General features: G+C 38.1%; 1 protein-coding gene across 1 annotated transcript in view; it reads left to right on the top strand.

Annotated features, from left to right (window-relative positions):
• The window catches only part of RYR3 (ryanodine receptor 3), a 731065-nt gene that overhangs the window by 517394 nt on the left and 190702 nt on the right, over positions 1–22969 (top strand). The window contains exons 40-47 of the mRNA XM_078151313.1: positions 2871–2985; positions 5227–5356; positions 6964–7067; positions 11747–11882; positions 14661–14841; positions 16311–16422; positions 19320–19440; positions 22202–22371. Coding sequence (XP_078007439.1) covers positions 2871–2985; positions 5227–5356; positions 6964–7067; positions 11747–11882; positions 14661–14841; positions 16311–16422; positions 19320–19440; positions 22202–22371 — 1069 coding nt within the window. The remainder of the gene's footprint in view (positions 1–2870; positions 2986–5226; positions 5357–6963; positions 7068–11746; positions 11883–14660; positions 14842–16310; positions 16423–19319; positions 19441–22201; positions 22372–22969) is intronic.

Genomic DNA, 22969 nt, shown 5'->3' with positions numbered 1-22969 from the left:
GAGCTTTACCATGGTCATCATCATTCTTCTGGTTTAAAAAAAGAGAGTAAGAGGGGAGAGAAACAGCAATCCAGTACCGTCCCAAGATTGATCTAAAGAGCTGCTCAGATTTTTATAATCTAGCCAATAGCTCACTAATGTTCAGACTCTTTAAGAGTCTGCCCAGTATGACAGATGTTCTAATAAACCATGTCTTTGGCTGAAAGAAGGCTTGGGTCAGATTCTTACAGGCAGGACTCACATATTCTGATTTTGGGGTCCCAGCACCCCTAAACCTCTAGACCTCATCATATGGTTCCCTGCACCAGGAAAACTGCCTAACCCCAAGTTCTTCTCCAGCAAAGACTAGAACATATGTAAGCCTCTCTCTCTTCTTTCTTGCCCTGCAGTTGGGGTTGCTCTCCAAGCACCTAGAAAGGCTTAGAGGCGCTTTTCAGGCAGGCAGTTATAAAGCTGTCTCACTCTTGGCCTGACATTCTCAGGCTCTTGGTTCAATGGTTCAGTTCAAGTCTGTGGACCTGGATACACCTTCCACAGAATGGAGGACAAGGACAGACAGCCAGTCGGGAAGTATATGCCCAATTCTGTCAATTCTCTTGGTGCTAGAGAATTGGGAAAACTGTAGGTGCTTTTTGGTTCCCTGAGGCTTGCTTATTGCCTTCCCTCTACATCCCTGAATCCTCCTTCATGGAGGCCACGGGGAAAAGTTAGAACAGCTAAAAACATCTTGGCAGATTCTGGAAGTTTTATGATCAGATCATTAAGGAGTTTTGAAACAACCCTTCTCCCACTCTTCCCTTGAGTCAAGAGTGTATCTGTTAACCCCTCTCAAAAGAGAAGAGAAGAGAGTTTCACCCTTTCTCTTTCACCTTTGATTTCCCCCTCCCCCACCTGGGGAAAGGAAGGAGAGGGGAGGGGCAGCAGCTACAGGATGGGACCCACTGGCAATGGCCTTGGGTCCTAGGGCAACCTTTGCTTAAATGCATCATCCAGTTCAGCACATCCTGGTAAAGAAACTGGCCTCTGAAGTTGGGTAAGCATGCTCTTTTAAAGTTGTAGTTATAACTGTTAATGATGGGATGTTGATTCTCTGTGTAAAGTAATTTGGAAATGCGTTTAACAAAATTAAAGTCACCTGATAGATAATGAGTTTGTTTCAAGTTCCAAATTGTTGAACTTTTTGTATCAGTTATGTCAAGCAACTTTTCATAATTTGGTTACCACTAAAATAATCTGGCTCTCATTGGTTATTGTCTTAATGTGTAAACTTGCCAAAAAGCTTGTTTGGGTTATGGCTTGCTGAGAATTTGCAAGTATATAGAAATAATCTCTAATAATTGGCTTTTTACAACAGGACAAGTTTAAATTTGAGATGTAAGCTATGATTAGTGAAACTTGCTGTTTGAGGTAAAAGCTCATAGGATTTTATTTTGAGCTGTCTAATGGATCATAATAATCCATAGATAATCAGTAATCTGCCATCTGAGAGAAATGCCACAAGCTACCCAAAGAGAATGTGATTCTGGTGGGGAGTCAGCATCAGGAAAAGCTGAAAGAACAGTTTTATCCTCAGTCTAAGATGGGATCCTCCTGGCTCAGTTTCCCCATTATGTTCCTTTTAAAAGGAATGTTACCCACCTGGCTATTCCTGAGTCTGGTTATGAGGTGGATTTGATACTTCATGGTTGGAAAACTGAATTATCTGAATCCAGACAGAGCTAAGGGTGTTTTATCCTATCATATCTGGGCCCTGCAGTCTTTTCTGTCAGATTGTGTCTTCCAGACTACAGACCATTCACTGACAGTTGGTAGCAAACAGTGGGTACCAGCCAATATCCCCCCCATCATTCCCTGGATACAGCCTGTGCTTGGTTCCAGTTAACCTCCTCTTTGGGACCCCCTTGAGGCAGGGACAGCTCTACACCCCTTGCCAGCAGGAAGCAGTTTCAGAAGCCAAGACCTTTGTCACTTACCCCAAAAGAATTTGGGTCCCATTTGTTTGAGAAGGGAATGATGAGGATGGGATCTGGACCCCAGAAAGGAAAAACCCTGGACTTTCCCACAAGGCCAAATCTCTGACTTTTGCCTGAGGGTATAATCCTATCAGCTGGCCTTTCATTGTGGCTATGCCCAATCTCCCAATTCTCTGTTACCCTTAACCTAGCCTAGCCCTCCATTGTTTTACCTCCCTGTGGCCCCAGGCCACTTCCCACCCTTAATCCTATCTAGGCTCCATTCTCCCTTGGCCAGGTGGTCTAGGTCCCTGGAGTTCTATTACCTCATAGACTACTTGGCCACTCCTAGATCCCTCCCATAGTCTTTCTGTATATAAGATCCTTCTTGTCTCCATTAAGATGCTCAGATTCTTATAATCTAGCCACTGCCCAGGTTCTTAAAATCTAGCCAAAGGCTCAGATTCTTATAATCTAGCCAATAGCTCACCAATGTTCAGACTCCTTAAGAGTCTGCCCAATATGACAGATGTTCTAATAAACCTCTGGCTGAAAAAAAAAAAGATTAAAGAGCTGCGATTCACCCATGCCTCTTCTTTTGTGAATTTTGGGTTTTAATGTCAAATTATACCAAAAAGCAGCATGGTATAATGAAAAGAACACAACTTGGAATCAGGAAAACTGGGCTAAGATTCCAATTCTGGCATTTACTTTGTGACCTCTAGCAAATTAAATTCGTGAGCCCCAGTTTCATTTGTAATGTCAGAGTAGTACTTTCACTATCCCAGTTAGTTCAGTAGAATGAAATGGTTCACAGTCTTTTGTACCTACAGGCCTTTCAGTGAACACAGACGTGTAGTGTAACACAGAAGTATTGATGGCAAAATGGGTAAAGCTCTTTTCTACTCTTTGTCCTAGGGATATAATGAATAACAAAGTTTTTTACCAACATCCCAACCTCATGAGAGTCCTGGGCATGCATGAGACTGTAATGGAGGTGATGGTGAATGTTCTTGGAGGAGAGAAATCTCAGGTATTACAAGGAGTTTTATCATCATTTACCTCATGATAGAGAGCAGTGAAATGGATGTCCCCAGAATTAACACATTGTCAAGTCCCCTAAGCTCTGACAAAAGCGTCCTTGAGAGAATAGAGAAAGTCTCAGAAGGTGTTGTCAAGAACTCAGCTACCACTAGTATTGTGATACAGATTGATCAACTGCAAAACTTTCATTGTTATTTGAACATATGCAACTTGTAGCATGTCTTGCTTAGCATACTAAGATTCTCTAAGGACACACACCACAGATAAACATAGAAACATACAGAGAAAATACCCAGAAATAACAGGTCCTTGAAGCTTCACTGCTCCATCAGGAAAAGATTCACCAGCTTGAAAAAGGATCACTGCTTGCTTCCATTTAGCCTTAAAGTAGGGGAGAGAAAGAAAGATCTAGTTCTCAAGCCAATCGATGCTGCTTGCCTCTTTTTCCTACCCCAAGTTTAACTGCCATAGTTTCTTTAGTGTGGTGACAGCCTTTTAGCTATTGTCTCAGTTATTCTAACTTTATAAAATTTGGGTATGGCAGGGGCAGGTAGAGAACTGAATGATGCCTGGCTAAATCAGAGGTCATGGTATAGTCATGCAAAATTGCTACTAATCTAGCTGAATATTTAATTCAGTTCCACCTCAACAAAGAACTTACCAAGTGTATACCATATAGAAAACACTGACATAGGTATTGAAGGGTCTAGAGAATCTATGACCAACAATCCTGTGAAAGCCCAAAGAGTTTCCTTAGCCACATCACTGTGCTAGATTAGCTTGAAATGTTTCCTTCTCCTTCTCTATAGGCTGGTTCTTCTCAACCTCTAATTCATCCTAGTATAGTAATTCTTAACTGTTTAAAAAGAGATCTTGATGATTCCAGGTCCCATTCCCCCTGGATTGTATACATCTCCTATATGTCTAACATTTATAATGAAACCAGACTCTATAGCCCACTGCCTGGTGAGTGTCCTGCTGTTAGAAGGAGCATCCATTATCAAGGAAATCTGTTTCTCTTTTGTAGAAGGAAATGAGTATGCAGGATAACTCAGTACTACTAGGCTTGGATTCTCAGTAGGGTTAGACAGCCTCTACTTAGTAGCCCAAGCAAATTTCTAAGGCCAGCATTCAGGGGCTTCAGGCTTCCAGTGATTGGTAATATCCTATATAAAATCTCTAAGAAGTGAGGAATTAAAAACCAGACAGAAGCTAAGCTTAGTACTCCATTTCAACTGCTGTTGTTCCATCTCTCAGAAGTCTGATCTTTCTAGTAAGTCCCTTAGAAAATGCCTTAATATTCTCTGGAGCAGTCTATCTCAGTGTCAGCCTGTTGGGGTTAGTAACTTGTTCATTCTTGAAGTGCTTCATCCTTTATTTAAAAGGGGGAAATCAAGGCCCAGTCAGCTATTCTGATCTTCCCAAGGCCCTTTGAGGAAAATTAGTGAAGGGAACCCAGACTGGAAACCTGTAATCAATAAATGTTTGAGTATTTACTCTTTATAAAAGCTGCTGGTTAAATCAGTGTAACATATATCATAAAAAAGTGTAAGTGCTCAAGTCAATCTCTTTGGAAATATGAGATTAATAATATACATGAAGCAAAAGCAAACAATACAAGACCAGTTACAGCCAATAGTATAGTATAGATCCTAGTACCATAATTATTTAACAGAAGGGTATATTTTATTATTGGATGAAATAATTGAAAAAGACTCATGAGTCAGTAAAAGGCATAGTACTCAGTTATTAGCTTGTTAATTTTCATGACCTTTACTCTGATGTCTTACGTCCTTGTATATGAGCACAATTACTTACCACCTCTTCTCCTACTTTCCCTAAAGCTTCCTTTAGAATGCATTCATACTTTATTTCCATCTAGGAAAAAGACTGCAGCTATGCCATATCACATCATCTCTGGGGAATAAGAGGGCAGCTGGGCTAGACAAAGAATGTTTGGTTGGGATTTCCATTGGAGAGAAGATGCTTCTAAAAACTATATTTAGCTCTCAGCTCTAATAGCCCTCATCTGGATAAACAACTTGCCTGATTCTCTCTGGGGTGATGTAAACCAAAGGGACGGGATGGGAATATAGGGATACATCTCTGAGCTATTTTCTGCTTGTAAGAGCTATTTCTTAAGATTATTTATGGTCAGTATTTTATGTACAGATTTAGTGACAAGTTCTAGCAGATATTGATTAATTATTTTCTTTGATTCACTTTTCAGATTGCTTTTCCAAAGATGGTTGCTAGCTGTTGCCGATTCCTTTGCTATTTTTGCCGAATTAGCAGACAAAATCAAAAAGCTATGTTTGAGCATCTAAGCTACCTACTTGAAAATAGCAGTGTTGGCCTAGGTATGTAATGTTAGATAAAGAAATGGTATGTCTTGTATTTTTTAAAGGAGAGATTATTCATAATCTAAAAGAAAAGATAAATGTATCCTTTCTTTTTCTGTTCATATGTGCACTTTTTACTTCCTGTTCAAACATGAAGTTACTGATGCTACATATTATTTTTTCTAGAACTAGAGATAGATCTGCATGGATCCATTCTTCCTATTTCAACCCATCCCCCTTGGGACCAACGACACATGTCTTATAAGTTGTCCAGTCAGGGCAGTACACCTATGGCATGTCCTACTCAATTGGATAAAATATGATGATAATAATGACAGTGTAAAAGGTTCAATCTGTTGACAAGATAGCCTTTTCTCTATTCCATGTCCATGGAATACATTTCTGTCCCCATCCTGCCAGCTTACATATGCATGCTATTAGTTATTAAGCACACTGGAATAGAGTGAGGGTGTGATTAGACCTCAGTAAATCCATCACTTCTATCGGAAAGCAGTGTCTCAAACAATTTTCATATATAAAGATAGCATATTTTTATTTGTTTTGTGTACTTCATTATTTCAAGGATCCATGATTCCATTAATGTAGGAATTCCTACCAACACAGATGATAACCTACTAATACCTTAACAGATGGTCATCGTGAGTTACTGTGGTTAGTCTACCATTCTAACTTCTGCTGAATGAGCTTCTCCAAACTTAGCTGGGCTGGTCCTTGAATGACAGACACACAGTCGATTGATGATCTTTATTTAAAACCTTTTCAGTGTGGTGGAGCCTGCCAAAGTTTATGCTCCACTGGCATAACCTCTGAAGGGTTACTTCCATGAGATGATATAAATAAAATGTATTAATTATATATACATGTACATGACCATATATACATATAATTCAAATTTCTGTTTACCAAATGAATTAATTCAGCATTTTCTTCCTAAAGCACCATTGCCCTATACTAGTTTGCAATATGATTTTGTCTGACATTATTTACTAGAGACAGAAATTTTCTCATTTATTTCAGCCTAAGAATAAAGCAAAACAATCCAAAGACCTTGGGAGGTTTTTTAATATGGAAAGCAACAACATTATATTCTCCAAAATTAAGTGGGACTTATGGGTCAAATAGTATGTTAGGATACAGGACACTTGATTGCTACCATTGTTCAACTATACCAAGAGTGGTATCTTCATTCCTCAGTTTCTGCATCTGTAAAATGGGGACAAATTAATGGTGGTCACTAAATGGGGTTTCTATGAAATTTCCTTGAGGGGGGACTTTAAACAATGGGGACCCTTTATGTCAGTAGAAGCATTCTTATTTACAGTTATTGAAATCATACATTTCCTCCATATTTAGCTTAGGATGATGAAAAGGAAGAAGAGTGCCAACCCCCCGCCTCCTGATTTTGGCTTATTTCAGCCTCCAAAATCCTATTCAAATTGCTAGTCTGAGACAAATTGCCATTCTCAGACAAATGGAAGATAACGCCCATTGGTATGAAATAGACCATTAACCTAGATTCCAGTATAGCTGTTATTCTCTCCCATCTACAGAAGCGTTTAGGAGAATGTTGTGTTGCTTCTCTATTCTTTCATGTCTTTCTGCAGCCTCTCCAGCAATGAGGGGTTCTACCCCACTTGACGTGGCAGCTTCATCAGTCATGGACAACAATGAACTGGCACTGGGTTTGGAGGAGCCAGACCTTGAGAAGGTAACCACTCTTATAGGGTAATGTGATTTATGTGGGAAAGGCAAGGAAAATAGAATTTAAAATCCTTGAGCATGGAGATGTTTTCACTTTTGTCTTGGTATCCTAAGCACTTAGCACATAGTAAGCACTTATTAAATATTCAGTATGTGTGAATGAATGAAAAGTCAACTGAAGAGAGTTCCTATCAAACAGCTATGTATCTAAGCAGTCTCGAAAGAAAAATGTGATAGTAATGATATAATAATGATGATATGGTAATTCTGGCTCTATTTTTCTAAGTGCACATATCATAAATATTTGTGTATTTGAATACATAAATCTAGCCAGCAAGCACTTATCATATACCCATTTGGGTAAATAACACTGAGCTGTCAACTAAGAAATAATACGTTACCTGCTCTCAAAGAATTTGTAGATTAATATAGGGAAGATTGGACAGATATTTTTTTCAAAATAAGTATATGAAGAACATACACCTATATAAATGTGATTTATACGTGCATAGAAATATGGCACTGACATTCATGTGTTTTAAGTTATTTTTCCTCTGATGTAAATAATATTGCAGAGATATAGTCGTATCTTTTCCCTTTTCTTCTGTTGTGACCAGTGGCATTTGTTGAAGGACTAACTAGAGTTAAAGCAGAAGTCTTTGTCTATAAGATTAAACTAATCAATTAAACTAAATCTAATCAAATGAGCTATCTGGCTAGTGTAATAAAGGCATCAGTTAACTTCACTTTTTGCTACAAATTATTAACATTAAATTTCCAACTTTCTTCAGAAATTATTGTATCAAATAGTATTTTATGAGGTGAGGCTAGGAATCTAGTTAATTGCTTTTATGAAAAGAATTGACCCATGCTTCAGCCTTCGCCCTTTTAAAGTGACAAATAGGGGCAGCTAAGTGGCACAGTGGATAGAGCACCGGCCCTGGATTCAGGAGGACCTGAATTCAAATCTGGCCTCAGACACATAACACTTACTAGCTGTGTGACCCTGGGCAAGTCACTTAACCCCATTGCCTAGCAAAATAAATAAATAAAGTGACAAATATAAGCTCTTAGCTGGGGAAAATAGGAATTTGGACAATAAGGGCAATATATTAAAGGCAAGTCCTTTAGACCTTACATATAGAGAGCTGAATGACCTTTTTTGACTCAGATTGTTATAAAAGTTCCTACAACCAATGTATATTATTTATTCTTTACAAGCTGTGCTTGTCCACAGTGTGTATTCTCAAAGGACTTAACCTTAGTCAAACTCTACTGTACATAAATCTAAAAGGAAATCAATAACTTCGATTTTTCTGGTCACCAGTAGTGCTAGTAGAGAGATAACAATTCATATTTCCCCTTCTCACCCCCCAAAAAAAGCAGTTAGTAATAGATCTTTAAACAACATATTTATCACAGATATAGTATGTTGCCCATAACCTCAGTTTAACCTTTGAAATGACACTGTGCCAAAAAATCAGAAAATTTTTACAATGTGCCGGGACCTAGGCAGCCCCTTGGAAGATATATGTTAGAAAACCCAGGACCTCCACACTCCTGCAACAATTCAGAATGGTGGGGCAGCTAGGTGGCGCAGTGGATAGAGCACCGGCCCTGCAGTCAAGAGGACCTGAGATCAAATCCAGCCTCAAACCGAACACTTGACACTTCCTAGCTGTGTGACCCTGGGCAAGTCACTTAACCCAATTGCCTTTAAAAAAAAAAAAGAAGAACACTTCAGAATAGTTCTGCAATGGCATTGTTGCACGGGGTCTGGATAGTGGATGATGCTCACTTTCCCAGTCGCCGGGGGAGGGAAGCAGGGCTGTGTGCTCGCTCCCATGCCTTTTAGCAATGTTTTCAGACACCTTCAATGAGATCAAAAATGGCATCAAGGTCAGCCACCGCCCTGAGGGTAAATTATTTCACTCGAAAAGCAGTTGGTGCTAAACTTTTTCTTAGCAGGCGGTTATGTACTCAGTGCAGCTTCTGAGGCTGAGATAGAAGGATACGGACCAGTTCTCTGTCATCTCTACTTAATTTTGGTCTAACAACTAACACCGAGAAACCAGAGGTTTTCCACTAGCCAGCATGACACCATCCATATGTGGAACCGTTGGTTATAGTAAATGGAGAAATTGTGGATGTTGTGAATAAGTTCTCCTACCTTGGCAGTATACTTTCCAGAGATGTACACGTTGATGGTGAGGCTGACACATGCGTTGCCAGAGCAAGCTCAGTGTTTGGGAGGCTCTGAGGAAAAGCGTGAGAGAGAAGAGGTATTGAGCTGCCTACCAAACTGAAAGTCTACAGAGCTGTTGTGCTGACCTGACTGCTGTATACCTGTGAAATCTGGACAATATGTTAGTGCCATGCCAGGAAACTGAATAGCTTCCATTTGAATTGTTTTAGAAAGATTCTGAAGATGACCTGGCAAGATAAGGTACAAGACACTGAGCTCGTTTGTCGAGCTAAATTCTACGCATTCATACTCTGCTACAGAGTGCAACTATGATGGGCTAGCCATATTGTTTGAATGCCAAAGATACGTTAACCTAAGATACTATTTTACAGAGAACTCACACAAGGCAAGTGCTCATACGGAGAAGAAGCGATTAAGGACGCCATCAGAGTCTCTGAAGAACTTTGGAATTGATTGTGAGACTTGGGAGACACTGGCACAGCACCACTGAGCGTGGCATGCTCACATCAGAGAAGATTCTTTGCTTCATGAGCAAAGCAGAATTGCAGCGGCTCAAAAGAAACATGAGATGTATAAATTTAGACACATTTCCACTCCAAATGTTCATGTGGACTATTTGTGCCTGATGTGTGGCAGAGCCTTCCAAGCTCATATTAGTTTGATCAGCCACAGTCAGACACACTGTACCTTGACCCCAAAATAGTGGTATCATTTTGGTCTTCTTCAAGCACTAAGAACAACAACCATTCAACCCATATGTTAGAGAAAAATGCGGATTTTCTGGGTTGAAAATGAAAACCTGGAATGGGATCAGCAGTAGCTGGTAGCCCTAGAAACTACCTGGCACCACAGCAATGGAGATTTGAGGCTGTTATTTCAAATTATCGTAGAGGATTAATTTCCCTCTACCTTTTTAAATGGTAGTTTTTCCTCTAACAGGAATCAGCCTTGCAAAATGGTTAGACTTGGAGTCTGAAGACTTGGTTTGGAATTAAGACTTTGTCTTAATTGTTGCTCTGTGACTTTAGTAAAGTTACTTAATCTTTCTGGGTTCAATTTCATTATCATCATCGTCGTCATTGTATTCGTCATCATCATCATCATCGTCATTATTGTGTGAGGCAATCAGGGTAAAGTGACTTGCCCAGGGTCACACAGCTAGTAAGTGTCAGGTGTCTGAGGCCAGGTTTGAATTCAGGTTCTCCTGACTCCAGGGCCCGTGCTGTATCCACAGCACCACCTGGTTGCCCCAATTTCCTCATTAAAATAAGGATATTGGATCATTTTATGATCACCTTAAGCTATGGGCATTTAGTAATTCTGTGATTGCATGGATTTCAGTCAGTTGAGTGCCTAGATTTCACAATAGTCCTCTGACAAGTTTTCTCCAGAAGGACATTCCAAGAAACAAGAAGATGTTGCTCTTGGTGCTGATCATAAGGATAAAAATAAGAGCAGTTTAGGAGGAGGCTGCTTGAAAGAGTGATTGGATAACTTACTAATAACCTCTAGAGTTAACTTACACTTTGTTAATTTTTTCGTGGTGTTGAGAAGCAATCAGAAGAAGCCTGGGAAATGCCTAGAAAACTAGCAAATTTTATAAAGATTTTAAAATCTCCTTTTAGTGGGAATCTTGACAGGAAAAAAATGGGAGGGGGAATTAAAAAGGCCTCCCTATAGTGTTATGCTATGTTTTTGTTGTTTTTTGCAATAAAATCTATTATTTTGTTCATTTCCTCCAAAAAAAATTCAGTCAGAATTGTAATAATGGCTTTATGACAAGCAAAGGCATAGTGTCTAAAATCTCCACATTACCAAATCTGAGATTCTATAGATATGTTCCCAGTAACCAAAGCTTCTGTTAAGTTATAAGAGAGCACACAGGCTGACATGTTCTACAGATCTGCTTGGTCTGTTCCTTTTATTGCAAACTGTGAATGGTGCAAACTTTCAATGGATGACTGGTGTTAATGAAGAAACAGAGTTGAGTATGTTTGTGAATCAACTATAATGTCATCATGACATAAACAGATAGCTACAGAATTCCTTGTAGAGCCCCTCAAAGCCAGCTCCTTTAGGTTCCATTAAGAGGTAATTGAGCTTCTATATATTACTGTACAGAATCCCTCTTCTTACCTTGCCCTACTTTCTTAGACGCAGAGGAAGATTAGGAAACTGATTACTGAATAAACAGCTGTCTATTCTATTTCCCAGTTAAAACTGAATATCATTTGTATTTTTATGCGAGGTAACTGAAAGCATCTATTCCTTGATCAGTAATAGTTCTTCCTGGAAACAAAAATAGTTGTGGCTCTTTGATTAAAACACATTGAATTTCACATCTAGAATGCTTGGGTTCTCCTTAGCCTATGGAAACGAGAAATTTCTCTATTTCCTATATTTTCTACAGGGATTTATATTACTCCCTAGAAACAAATATGCATCTACATACATATTTACCATTCTACCATGCTTTACAGGTGGTGACATACTTGGCAGGCTGTGGTCTACAGAGCTGCCCTATGCTCTTGGCCAAGGGATATCCTGACATTGGCTGGAATCCTATTGAAGGGGAGCGTTACTTGTCCTTCCTACGATTTGCTGTCTTTGTGAACAGTGAGTCAATCAACAAGTATTTATTGAGAGACAACTATGCCAAGCCAAATATTGGCAATTCAAAAACAAAGAAGGGAGAGAGAGAGAGGAAAAAAAAAAAAGAAATTTACATGATAATTTTATTATATATTTAAAAGAAATACCAAGTTGTACATAATAGATTTGTAGTTTCATGTGCAATCATCTTTTACTATACTATGTTATAGAAATGCTTGTCTTATTCAATAAATTAAAAATAAAATAAATAAGTATGAAAAAGTAAAAATGGCAGCAAAAAAAAAACTCCCAAAGAAAAGACATTCCCTTCCCTCAGGGAGCTTATATTCTCTTGGACAAAACAGTGTATGTACCTAAGAATATAAGAATACATACAAAATAAATAAAAGGTAGGTTGTGGGGAGGGCGCTACCTACTAGAGGTACCAGGAAAGGTTTCATGTAAAAGGTGACATTTGAGTGGAGTTCTAAAGGAAAAAGGGGGTTTTAAGGTCAGAGGTGAGGAGGAAAAGTATGCCAGACATATGGAACGGCTGATGCAAAAACATCGATATAGGATATGTTGTGCATGAGGAATAGCAAGTACCAGTGTGACTAAACCTTACTGTGTATGGTGAGAATAATGTGTTAATGAGACTGGAAATATAGTTGGTGAAATAGCTTGCTGTGTGAGTAAAGAGAACGAGACAGATGTGAGAGATGTCATGAAGTAGAAACAACAATATTTAGCAATTGTTTGAGTGTGTGGGAAGAGGGAGAGTGGAGTCATGGATAACATCGGGGTTTTGAATGTAGAAGGTTCAGAGGTCAGCTAGAAGGATGGTTGCACCCTTAACACAAATAGGGAGGTGGTAAGTTTGGGGAAAAGATATGAATTCTGTTTTTACATACTCAGTTGGAGATTCCTACAGCACAATTTGAAATGTCCAATAGGAAGTTGAAGATGTGTATCTGGAGCTCAAGGGAGAGGCTAAGGATGTTATTTAGATTTGGGAGGCATCCTCATAAAGATGATATTTAACACATTGGATCTGAAAAGGTCACCAAGAAGAGAATGTAGACAGAGAAAAGTGGGCTAAGGACAGAGTTCTGGAAAATCCCTCCCCCATACATACCCACACAGTTAAAGGTGATTATATGATTGTTGAACTAGTAAAGTAGGCTAAGAAGAAGACATCAGACAAGTGGGAGGAGAACCAGGAAAGTGCGGTGTCACAAACACCCTAAAATGTGAGAGTTTCCAAAAAGAGAGGGTGATGTACTATTTCATTGCTTCATAGAGACTGAGAAAGACGAAGATTAATAAAAAAATCTGATTTGACAAATAAATCTTTGGTGACTTCTGGTTTTAATGGCAGTGTGAAAGGTCTGCTATACACATGCCAGCTAAGATCTAAAAGAATACCAAATAGAATAATGATCAAAAAGGCCTAAGAAAAATGGTGGTAAATTTTTCCATTCAGTCCAAGACTGCGCAAGAAAATGGCCAGAAGCCTTCAGGTATGCTCAGTTATTCCAAGGGAGGCTGAAGCTAGCTTAAGTTCTCATGATCAGGTACTGAAACCAGCAGTATCCCAGCCCTGGCCTGTCAAAGCAATAAAAAAGGAGAAAGCTAATTCCTATAAGTCATTATTCAGAGGGGTAAAGTAGTGCATGTGTTGGCACACTTAGAGCTACAGCAAGAGATAGGGCCAGCTCAGTAATTGGCCTCACATCTAGCAAGATTTTTCAGGAAACTGACGCCAGAATAATGACCAGTATCTGACTAGTTCCTGTTAGGGTCTCAGCACAGGACAGAACCTACTCCTGATTACAGATTATATAAAGAGAAGGTAAGCCAAGGCCAATACACTGTTGTACCACCAGGATACTGAGGCATAAACCTGAGATTGAAGCACAGGTCAGGATCTAGTGTCAGCCACCCCTGGAACTTCAGTAGTTTAAGATGTTAGAGAGGACAGGATCAAATAGGGTCTGCCCACTAAGTGTGAGAAAGGACAGAATACGGCCATCACAAATTCCCAATCCAGAAACTGAGTTAAGAGGTAGGAGCAAACAGAAGAAAACGCTGAACACAACGAAGAAATTAAGAAAGTTAGAGCATAAGACCCAGAAGAAGAGAATAACTCTGCAGCAAGTATAGGTAGAAATTCAGAGAAAAGAATGCCTTGATCTTGAAGATTCCAGTAGTACCTGGAATACATGGAGCAAAAGATTCTTTTTAAATTAAAATTGGAATGGAAATTAGATTGGGGATAGGGAGGTGGGAATTGGAAAGAGAATAGTAGTTTAGAATAGTAGATAGAAAACCTTAACCAAGGAAACAGAAGAAATAATAAATATTTTAATGAAATTTGAAGAATCAGATTTGGTTAGAAACTAAGCATGGCCATTATTATGATGTTGATTTTTAGCCACCAATATGAGCTACAACTACTTGCCTTTCAGCAAATGCTGAGTTTAAAAAAAAAAAAGACCATCTTAATATTCTTTTTTTTAATTTTCAGTTAGTAGATCAAACTATTTCTTGCCTTTGGAAGTATAAAATTTGGTTAAGTTGAGAGCAAGGTAATGGAGCTCTGTCAATGCATTGAATCTGATGATTTTATATAAACAGACGTATTGCTTTATACAAAGACCAAATTTCACTCTATCATTACAGCCTCTTAACATAATGAGTTACAGATTTAGTGAAAGTTTATATCCCCAAACCAAATAATTAGAAGTTAATTCCTCTGTCATTCTTTTATGTGAGGTAGAGACTGGTGCTTATTTTCCTTAGGTGAAAGTGTGGAAGAAAATGCTAGTGTTGTTGTTAAGCTTCTTATAAGACGTCCAGAGTGCTTTGGACCAGCTCTGAGGGGTGAAGGAGGAAATGGTCTGTTGGCAGCTATGCAAGGAGCTATTAAAATCTCTGAGAACCCAGCCCTCGACCTTCCTTCTCAGGGATGTAAGAAAGAAATGTAAGTAAATGGAATTGCCTTTTGGTAAGTGCTTAAAACTTGTGAACTGGTATAGTGATTCCCTATATACTTTGAATAAAATTGATGAATTATGAAGTATCAATTGTATTCTAATTAGGAAAATTTTGGTCCTTCAGTAATATAATGAAAACACTTTAAAATCACTTAATCATGTTCACTTATTCTGTCCTGGGAGATGACCCAGGTAATAGGCCTAGCAAATAAGCGTAACACTCTTCTCCTTCTATAACCACTCTTCATTACAACTCGTACTACACTTGCTTGGAGTGAGTTACATGACTTAGAGTGGAGAAGGTCACTTCAACGAGCATATAGTCAGTCATTCACAGTGTTTTAGTTAGAGGTCACTCTCCCTAATTTACAATTTCTGTTTCAAGATGACCTAGGCCAAAGTTAGTCCATTTAATTATTTGTATGACCTGAGGCAGTTTTGTTAATCATACTGTGTTTGTGGGCTTCATCCTCTACTCACAACCTACCAAAAATATGTAGCTATTATTAATTCCTATGTCAGAAGTATGAGGATTAATTAGATAAGTGTGTTGAGCCCCATTTGAGGAGAAATTATTGTTAATATGAATTCTTGATTTTCAGAGGTTGATTACATAGTAAGTGAATTAGCCACTATTTTTTTGTTTCTTCCATTTCTGTCCTTTCTTTTTTACGACTAGTCAAAACTTAGTCCAGACTGTGGGAATACCACTTCCCTCCTTTGCCAATTATCCAAAAAGTAGTGAAACTCTTTTAGTTCCTTCTCCTTCTTCAAAGACAATTTTGAAAATCAGAATTTCAGAATTGAGAAAAACCGTAAAAATCATTTTTCCTACCCCTTCATTTTAGAGATAAGGAATTGCCCACTAGAAAGATGAAGTGACTTACCACAAAGGTCACACAACTAGTCAGTACTAGAGCTAGGTTTAGAATCCAAGTGTCTTGACTTTAACTCCAGAGTTTTGGGGGGGCTTTTTTTTTTGCTACACAAATCTTTAAAAGGGAAAAGAACTGATATTAACAGCTAGTGTGAGATTTGGGGATAATCTATATAATACTACTTGGGTGGCCAGAGTTTTGAATATGTAATTTTGGTACAGTTCAAATTTGTTATAACTTGATATCCTTGAGAACCTAGAATGATTACCTGATTTCCCCCAAAGCCTTCATATGTTCATATATAGAAAAAACAAATATTTAGACTTCCTGAACTGTATGAAAAATAATTACTGTGCCTACATTCCTGATATTTGGAAATTAGTGTCAAACAGGATAAGTGTTCTTGAAAACTTGGCTCATCTTTGCATGGACTCCTGCCTGGGTGTAACACAGTAAATGGTTTTTTTTTTTTTAAATAGAAAGCAATCATCAAACTTCCTATTTCTTTTAACTTAGAAAATATGGCCCATTGCTTCCCAGGCTGCCTCACACTTCCATTGTATTTGGTTTTCTCTCAGCAATTCAGAGGAAGATGACAGTGAGGAAGAAATTGTACACATGGGCAATTCGATCATGTCATTTTATTCAGCTCTCATAGACCTGCTGGGCCGCTGCGCACCTGAAATGCATGTAAGTGGTGGGTGTTCCATTAGATTCAACTGCAAGAGTCTTGAATGAGAAGTAGTGTAGTTTTTCCAAATGTAATTTTATGCATTTTTGCTAACATGTTTTCCTTGTGGTTCTTGACTAAAGAACCATGGCTAAAATCAAGTGTAGTTTTCATTCCCACTGCATGATTTAGTTGCTTTCTGGGGAGATTTCTATTTGTAAGATATCCCTATGTTTTATGTGGTTTCTCAATAGAACCGTTCAGAATCTCTTCTACACTTTTCCTTTTGGAAAGCACCACTGAATTATACCTCATCTTACCTCTGCTTTGGCAAAATGTAACAAATCCTGTCTATTGAAACAATCTCATCATGGAAAGTAATTTTTACCACCAAGTTAGACACCATGAAATAATTTCTCCTCATAAGTTTATTTAGTTATTTCTTAGTAGGAGATTCTGTAGAATATCTCAACCAATGATGCCTTCTTTTTATTTGGGATTGGGGCTTTGGGATATGGTTTGATTTTGTCTTTGTTTTTGTTTGGTTTTCTTTGGGATGTATCCTTTGATGACACAATTTCAAAAATCTACCACAAAAATCTGAAATAAAGCTGGAAGCCACTGAATATTGGCTGGAGTAAAATCTTTCAGGGTGACACAACTATAAGTCTTGGTTGTATAAGTACTTACTTTACTTAATTTTGGAAAACATAGAAATAAACTTCAGTAACTTGGAATACATAGAGGAAATTAACTTTTCATATTGTGTGCTTTTTACTTCAATTTCTCTGTTGAGTGTTATATAAATTATAAATTTAACTTATTATTCTGAGAATGAGAAAGAACCATTTATGTGTGTATGTTTGCTGTTAAACTTAAAAAGTTGAGAAGTTCTCTCTGCCATCACCAAAATGGGAATTCTGAAAAACTCCCCTGAGAAGCAATCTTTAATTAACCCCTCCCCCATTCATCGGTTTGGTTTTTTGGGTCATTTTTTTAGTTTGGGAGAGTATGAGGCAATATGAAATAAAAAGAAAGCATTAAAGCAGAAGGGAGAAAATAAGGGGCAGCTAGGTGGTACAGTGGATAGAGCACTGGCCCTGAAGTCAGGAGGACCTGAGTTCAAATCTGGTGTTAGGCCAAACACTTGACACTTACGAGCTATGTGACCCTGGGCAAGTCACTTAACTCCAATTGCCTAAAAAAAAAAAAAAGGAGAAAATAAGTTTTAAATGAGAGAAACTTTTTGGTAATTCTCTAGAAGAATTGTTTTCTTGCTCATTATGGGCCAAGGTGCTTACTTACCTGTCTGTTTTACCCCTGTGTATTCTAATTATTGTAGAGGATTTTCCCAAGGGATTTAGAATTCTGGACTGGGGATTGGTATAAATTTTAAGTAAGAATAAGATAATATGCCTCTTCATCATGAAGTAGGATGTGCTTTATACAACTTAATATCCATGGAAAGCAGACTCCATTAATCAATTAAAAAAACATTTATTAGGCACCTATTATACAGCATTGTGCTAAGTTCTGGGGACACAAAAAGAGTCAAAAGACAGCTTTTGCCTTCAAGGCATTTACAATATAATGGGGGAGACAACGTGCAAACAAATACATACAAAGCAAGCTATGTAGAGGATAAGTAGAAAATAATGAACAGAGGGAAGGCACTCGAATTAAGAGGGGGTAAGAAAGACTTTCGATTAAAACTGGGATTTTAGTTGGGACTTGAAGGAAGCCAGTGGAATCAGTAGGCAGAGTTGAGAAGAGAAAGCATTCTAGGCTTGGGGGGAATAATGACAGAACCTACTTCATAGAAGTTTGAAGTTAAGATAGGATATTGAGATAAAGAACTTTAAAAATGTTAAAATGCTACTTAAAATGAGCTATTGTTATCATCCTTATAAAGAGATGTGTTGTAGATGGAAGAAAGACAACACAGGACAGAGGATTGTACTGAGCAGCAAAATTCATGCTCTCTAATCTTAGTTCTTTCCCTATGCGAATTGGGACAAATTATTCACTCATCTCCATTCTGTACTGTTTGTATTTCTTTTATTTTTCTTTCTTTTAAAAAAATGAAAATGAAAACACTGTGAAGTTCTTTGAACTTTTTGAGTGGCAAATATTAAATATCACTCAATTCGTTTCAGCATTTATAGACCATTCTTTACTGCTGTCACTTTAGCAAATTACATTGTCCTCCACAAAGTTTCAGGCTTATCCTAAAGTATTAAAAACCTTAATATCTCAAAACTTGAAGCAGGGTCTACATATTCAGGTCACTTCTGTGGGTTCAAGCCTACATAGATCTCACTTTCATCTTCATTCTTCTACCTTATTAGAGAATTATCTCAGACATCACTTGGCTATGGGAGGTGCATGCACTTGCTTTCATCATGAGAAGCTGTCTCTCTTCATTGATCCTGAAATTCCATGAAAGCTGTAACACTCAGCAGATAGACAATGGTAGTGGAGTTGTCAGTGTCTTGTTAATGTTCATTGTATGGTTTCTAAGAAATCTCTATATCTTGAGGGGGGGGGACATCCACCTCCCATTCCAAATCATAAAATACTCAAATATTAATTCAGTTCCCCCCTTATTGCTCATATTTGTAGATGAAATTTGATGCCTTAATTCTGTATTCTAATTTCTAATTAGTAGTCACACCAAGTAAATCAAATTATTTTCTTAGGCCTAATATCTCCCTAGCATCATATCCAATTCAATTAAAACTTTTTGCCTGTGATCCTAAGCTGTAATTGTGTAACATGACAATATATGCCTTAAAGAAAGCAGTTTGATCCCTTGACTTAGTCCTGTGTGTACCAAATAGGAAATAGGAGCAAAATTACGGAGTGGGGGTAGGGAATATGTTTATTTAAACTTATTGTCATGTTTCTGTTTTGACAGCTTATCCAAACAGGAAAAGGGGAAGCCATCCGAATTAGGTCAATCCTTCGCTCCCTGGTCCCCACAGAAGATTTGGTAGGGATTATTAGTATCCCTTTGAAACTTCCCACACTTAACAAAGGTAATGGTATCAGGAGGACTTTTTTTTTTTTTTGGCTAGACAATAGGGTGAAGTGACTTGCCCAGGGTCACACAACTAGTAAGTGTTATGTGCCTGAGGTTGAATTTGAGCTCAGGTCCTCCTGAATCCAGAGCTGGTGCTGTATCCACTGTGCCACCTAGCTGCCTCTAGGAGGACTTTTTTTGAAGTTTATGAGCATATAATCTGAGAGTAGCACTTAAATTTTTCTTCAAGGCTTTCCTTTGAGAAATGTGCTTGCTTGGCAGAAATATAAAGGGGAAAAATTTAGGGGAAAGGGTTCCTATAAGTCTCACACTTTCTCTGCTGGGTGTTTCACATGAATTTGCATCCAGTCATTTTATGACATTTCCAGTTTCCCTTATTTCCCCCCAAATCAAAAGCTACTAGCTCTTTTCTTTCATTAGGATAAAGGTGCTGTTGCCCTCTGAATATCAGGCTATTTTTAATAAGACTGATGGGTTGAAAAAGATAGAAAATGTCCTCTAGGGTCATTCCCAGTGCTCATGTGTGTTCTAGGAAGTAAGCTGCAAACATCTCAGGACAGACAGCATATAGACAAATCAGCTGTCAGGTCTCCCTTCTTGCCTATGCTATAGTCCCATGTGCTTCCCTGTCAAAAATCATACAAAGATAGGTTCTGTCCTCATGCCTAATGTCTCATTTGGTTTTTATGGTTTAATTTTTCAGTATATCTTCCCTCAGAGTTCCTTGGCCCTTCTCAGACATTATGTCTACAATTTGGGTAGCATTTTTCAAGGCTTAGCTCACATGTTACCTCCTTCTAGAGCAATGATGTCAAACTCAAATAGAAATTAGGGCCACTAAACCATACTAGCTGCATATTAACATATTAACATTATCTATCTTCTATTTTATTTTCATTTATTTTGTTAAACATTTCCCAGTTATACTTTAATCTGTTTAGGACTGAACCCAATGCTTCAGCAGTGTGTTTTTGACCCCCTCTGTTCTAGAGGATTTTCCTGATCTCCCCAGTGGTTAGGGCTTTCTTCCCACCCTATAAATTACTTTGTATTCATTTTATGTGTAGATTATATGTTGTCTACCTGTCTAATGTAAATATAATACTGGTCCATATGTAGCAAGGATAGCTACAAGAATCTGGTCTACCCTATCACCAAGGGAGACTATAATTACCACCTTTTTAGGGAACAAGAGGAGGACAATGGTTAGGTGCTCATTCTCTATTTGCCTATCTCCAAGAGAGCTATCAGGCTAGAAATGTATCTATTTAACATTATCAAATACCTGTAATCTAATGATATAAAAATAATAAAGAAAAGGAGCAAAATAAATTAATAAATAAAAGAAAGAATAAAAGCTGCCATCCCTAATCATTCTTAAGGGGAGAGCAACACCTAGCTTATTCTTCGTAGCTTAATTCCCTCTCATTTTCACCAAATGCTGGTTATATGAAAGACAATCACAGAAAGCTAGTAAATCCCATCAAAGTAAACAATAAACAGAAATTAGAGAGTTTATACATATAGACATATGGTAGAACATCTATTTGTAGGTGAGACCAAATCTTAGCTCAGCCAACAAAAGAGAAAATGATATGGAGGTGGGTAGAGGAGTATCTTTTAGTACTCAAGATTTGCAGGTGCTAGGAATCGAGGGACACGTTGGAGGTGTGGCTCTTGTCTATCTTTTTTTATATATATAAATTTATTTATTTTTAGTTTTCAACATTCACTTCCACAGGTTTTTGAGTTCCAAATTTTTGCCCCATCTCACCCCTCCCCCCATCCCAAGATGGCATGTATTCTGAATATCCCTTCCCCTAGTCTGTCCTCTCTTCTATCTCTCCCCCCCTTCTCTTATCCCCTTAGGGCAGCATAGACTTCTATACCCCATCTCCTGTATTTCTTATTTCCCAGTAGCATGTGAAAATATTTTTTTAAACATATGTTTTTAAAACTTTAGGTTTCAAATTTTCTCTCTTCCTCCCTCCCCATCCACCCTCATTGAAAAGGCAAACAACTCAATATAGGTTATACATGTGCAGTTATGCAAAACACTTCCAGAGTAGTCTTGTCCATCTTTCAAAAGTTTATGTTTGCCCCTCTTAATTATTTTTCTCAAATTCTCTCTCAGAACTCAGAGATGTCTCTCAGCCAATCAGAAGCTAAGTCTCCCTCTATGTGCATAGTTCTCAGCATCATGACACATGGCTTTAGGGAGCCACACACCAAATCAATATTATATGAAGAATTTTGATCCAACATTCACCTCTCTGATCAATACTTGAGTTCTCTCTCACAAGTTAGTTAATATCTTCTGTAGGACTCAAACAGCAGGTGTTTTAGCAACAAGAGCCAAATAATGAATTTTCTTAAGGAGAGGCTGCCGGAATCAAATGGTCCCTGGCCAGGAAATCAATAGACCTGTACTTTGCTGTGTGACATTGGGCAGTTCCACTAACAGTGTTACAATCTGCTAAACAGTAGTGACTTTAAAATCATAGTTTCTTCCCCTTGATTCTTCACTAATCCAAGACAAAATCCTTTATATTCTGTCCCAATCACATTATGAGGGTTAATTAGAGATCTTGTTATAAAGCCTGACTTTTTGGCAAGAAAGATTTAGCAATATTATTTTAAAATCCTCTAGTTACTTTATTTAGAAGGGTAAAAAGCCAGAAGCCAGCTTTGATTTCTGCCATCCAGAACTGTGATATTTTTAAAGGGCTAATGAAATTTCTCTCCTTGTCTCTCAGATGGGTCAGTGAATGAGCCAGACATGGCTGCCAACTTTTGTCCTGACCACAAAGCACCCATGGTACTGTTTTTGGATCGTGTGTATGGTATTGAGGATCAAACTTTCCTCCTTCATCTTCTGGAGGTTGGATTTTTGCCTGACTTAAGAGCATCAGCCTCTCTGGACACAGTAAGTTACTGAAATAAGAACTGTGTTTTTCTGCCATGATTTTATTTGGTAACTGAGTTCAGTTGAGTATTTGCTGTTTTTCGTGGGCATTGTGCCTCTGTTTACATAATAGTGTTGTCACATCCCTGCATATATTTGCTCCCTTTTACAGATGCAAAAAACTAAGACACTGAGAAATTGAGAGGTTTCTGTATGCCACACCCAAAAGAGAGGCTGAAATGAAAAATCAAGAATCCAGATCCCACAAGTACTTATTTAAAAGCTTGACCAGTAGCAGTCTTTGGCCTTAAAACATTCTGTCTCCCTTCTTATTTTCAAACCCAAAGAGGAATAGCCAATTTGCTATTGATTTCAGCTTCTTGTGCTGAAGCTCAAGGAATTTAATTCCTCATACTGAGAAAAAAGTGACCAGCTTCTGAATGGATTATATTTTAACTGGTGACCAACCAGAAAAAAAAGTTCATGTCATTCTCAGCCTGAGAATGAGGGAGAATTCTGACAGATATCTGTGACATAGGAATAATCAGTATTTTAAATAAATTTTATTGATATTTTATTTGTTACAACACTGTCATTGTGTCAAGTATCTCTCCCCCTC

Source organism: Phascolarctos cinereus, unplaced genomic scaffold (genome assembly GCF_003287225.1).
Source record: "Phascolarctos cinereus isolate Bilbo 61053 unplaced genomic scaffold, phaCin_HiC Scaffold_3;HRSCAF=262, whole genome shotgun sequence".
NCBI classification, from domain to species: domain Eukaryota; kingdom Metazoa; phylum Chordata; class Mammalia; order Diprotodontia; family Phascolarctidae; genus Phascolarctos; species Phascolarctos cinereus.
This window is presented reverse-complemented; position numbering and strand designations above follow the sequence as displayed.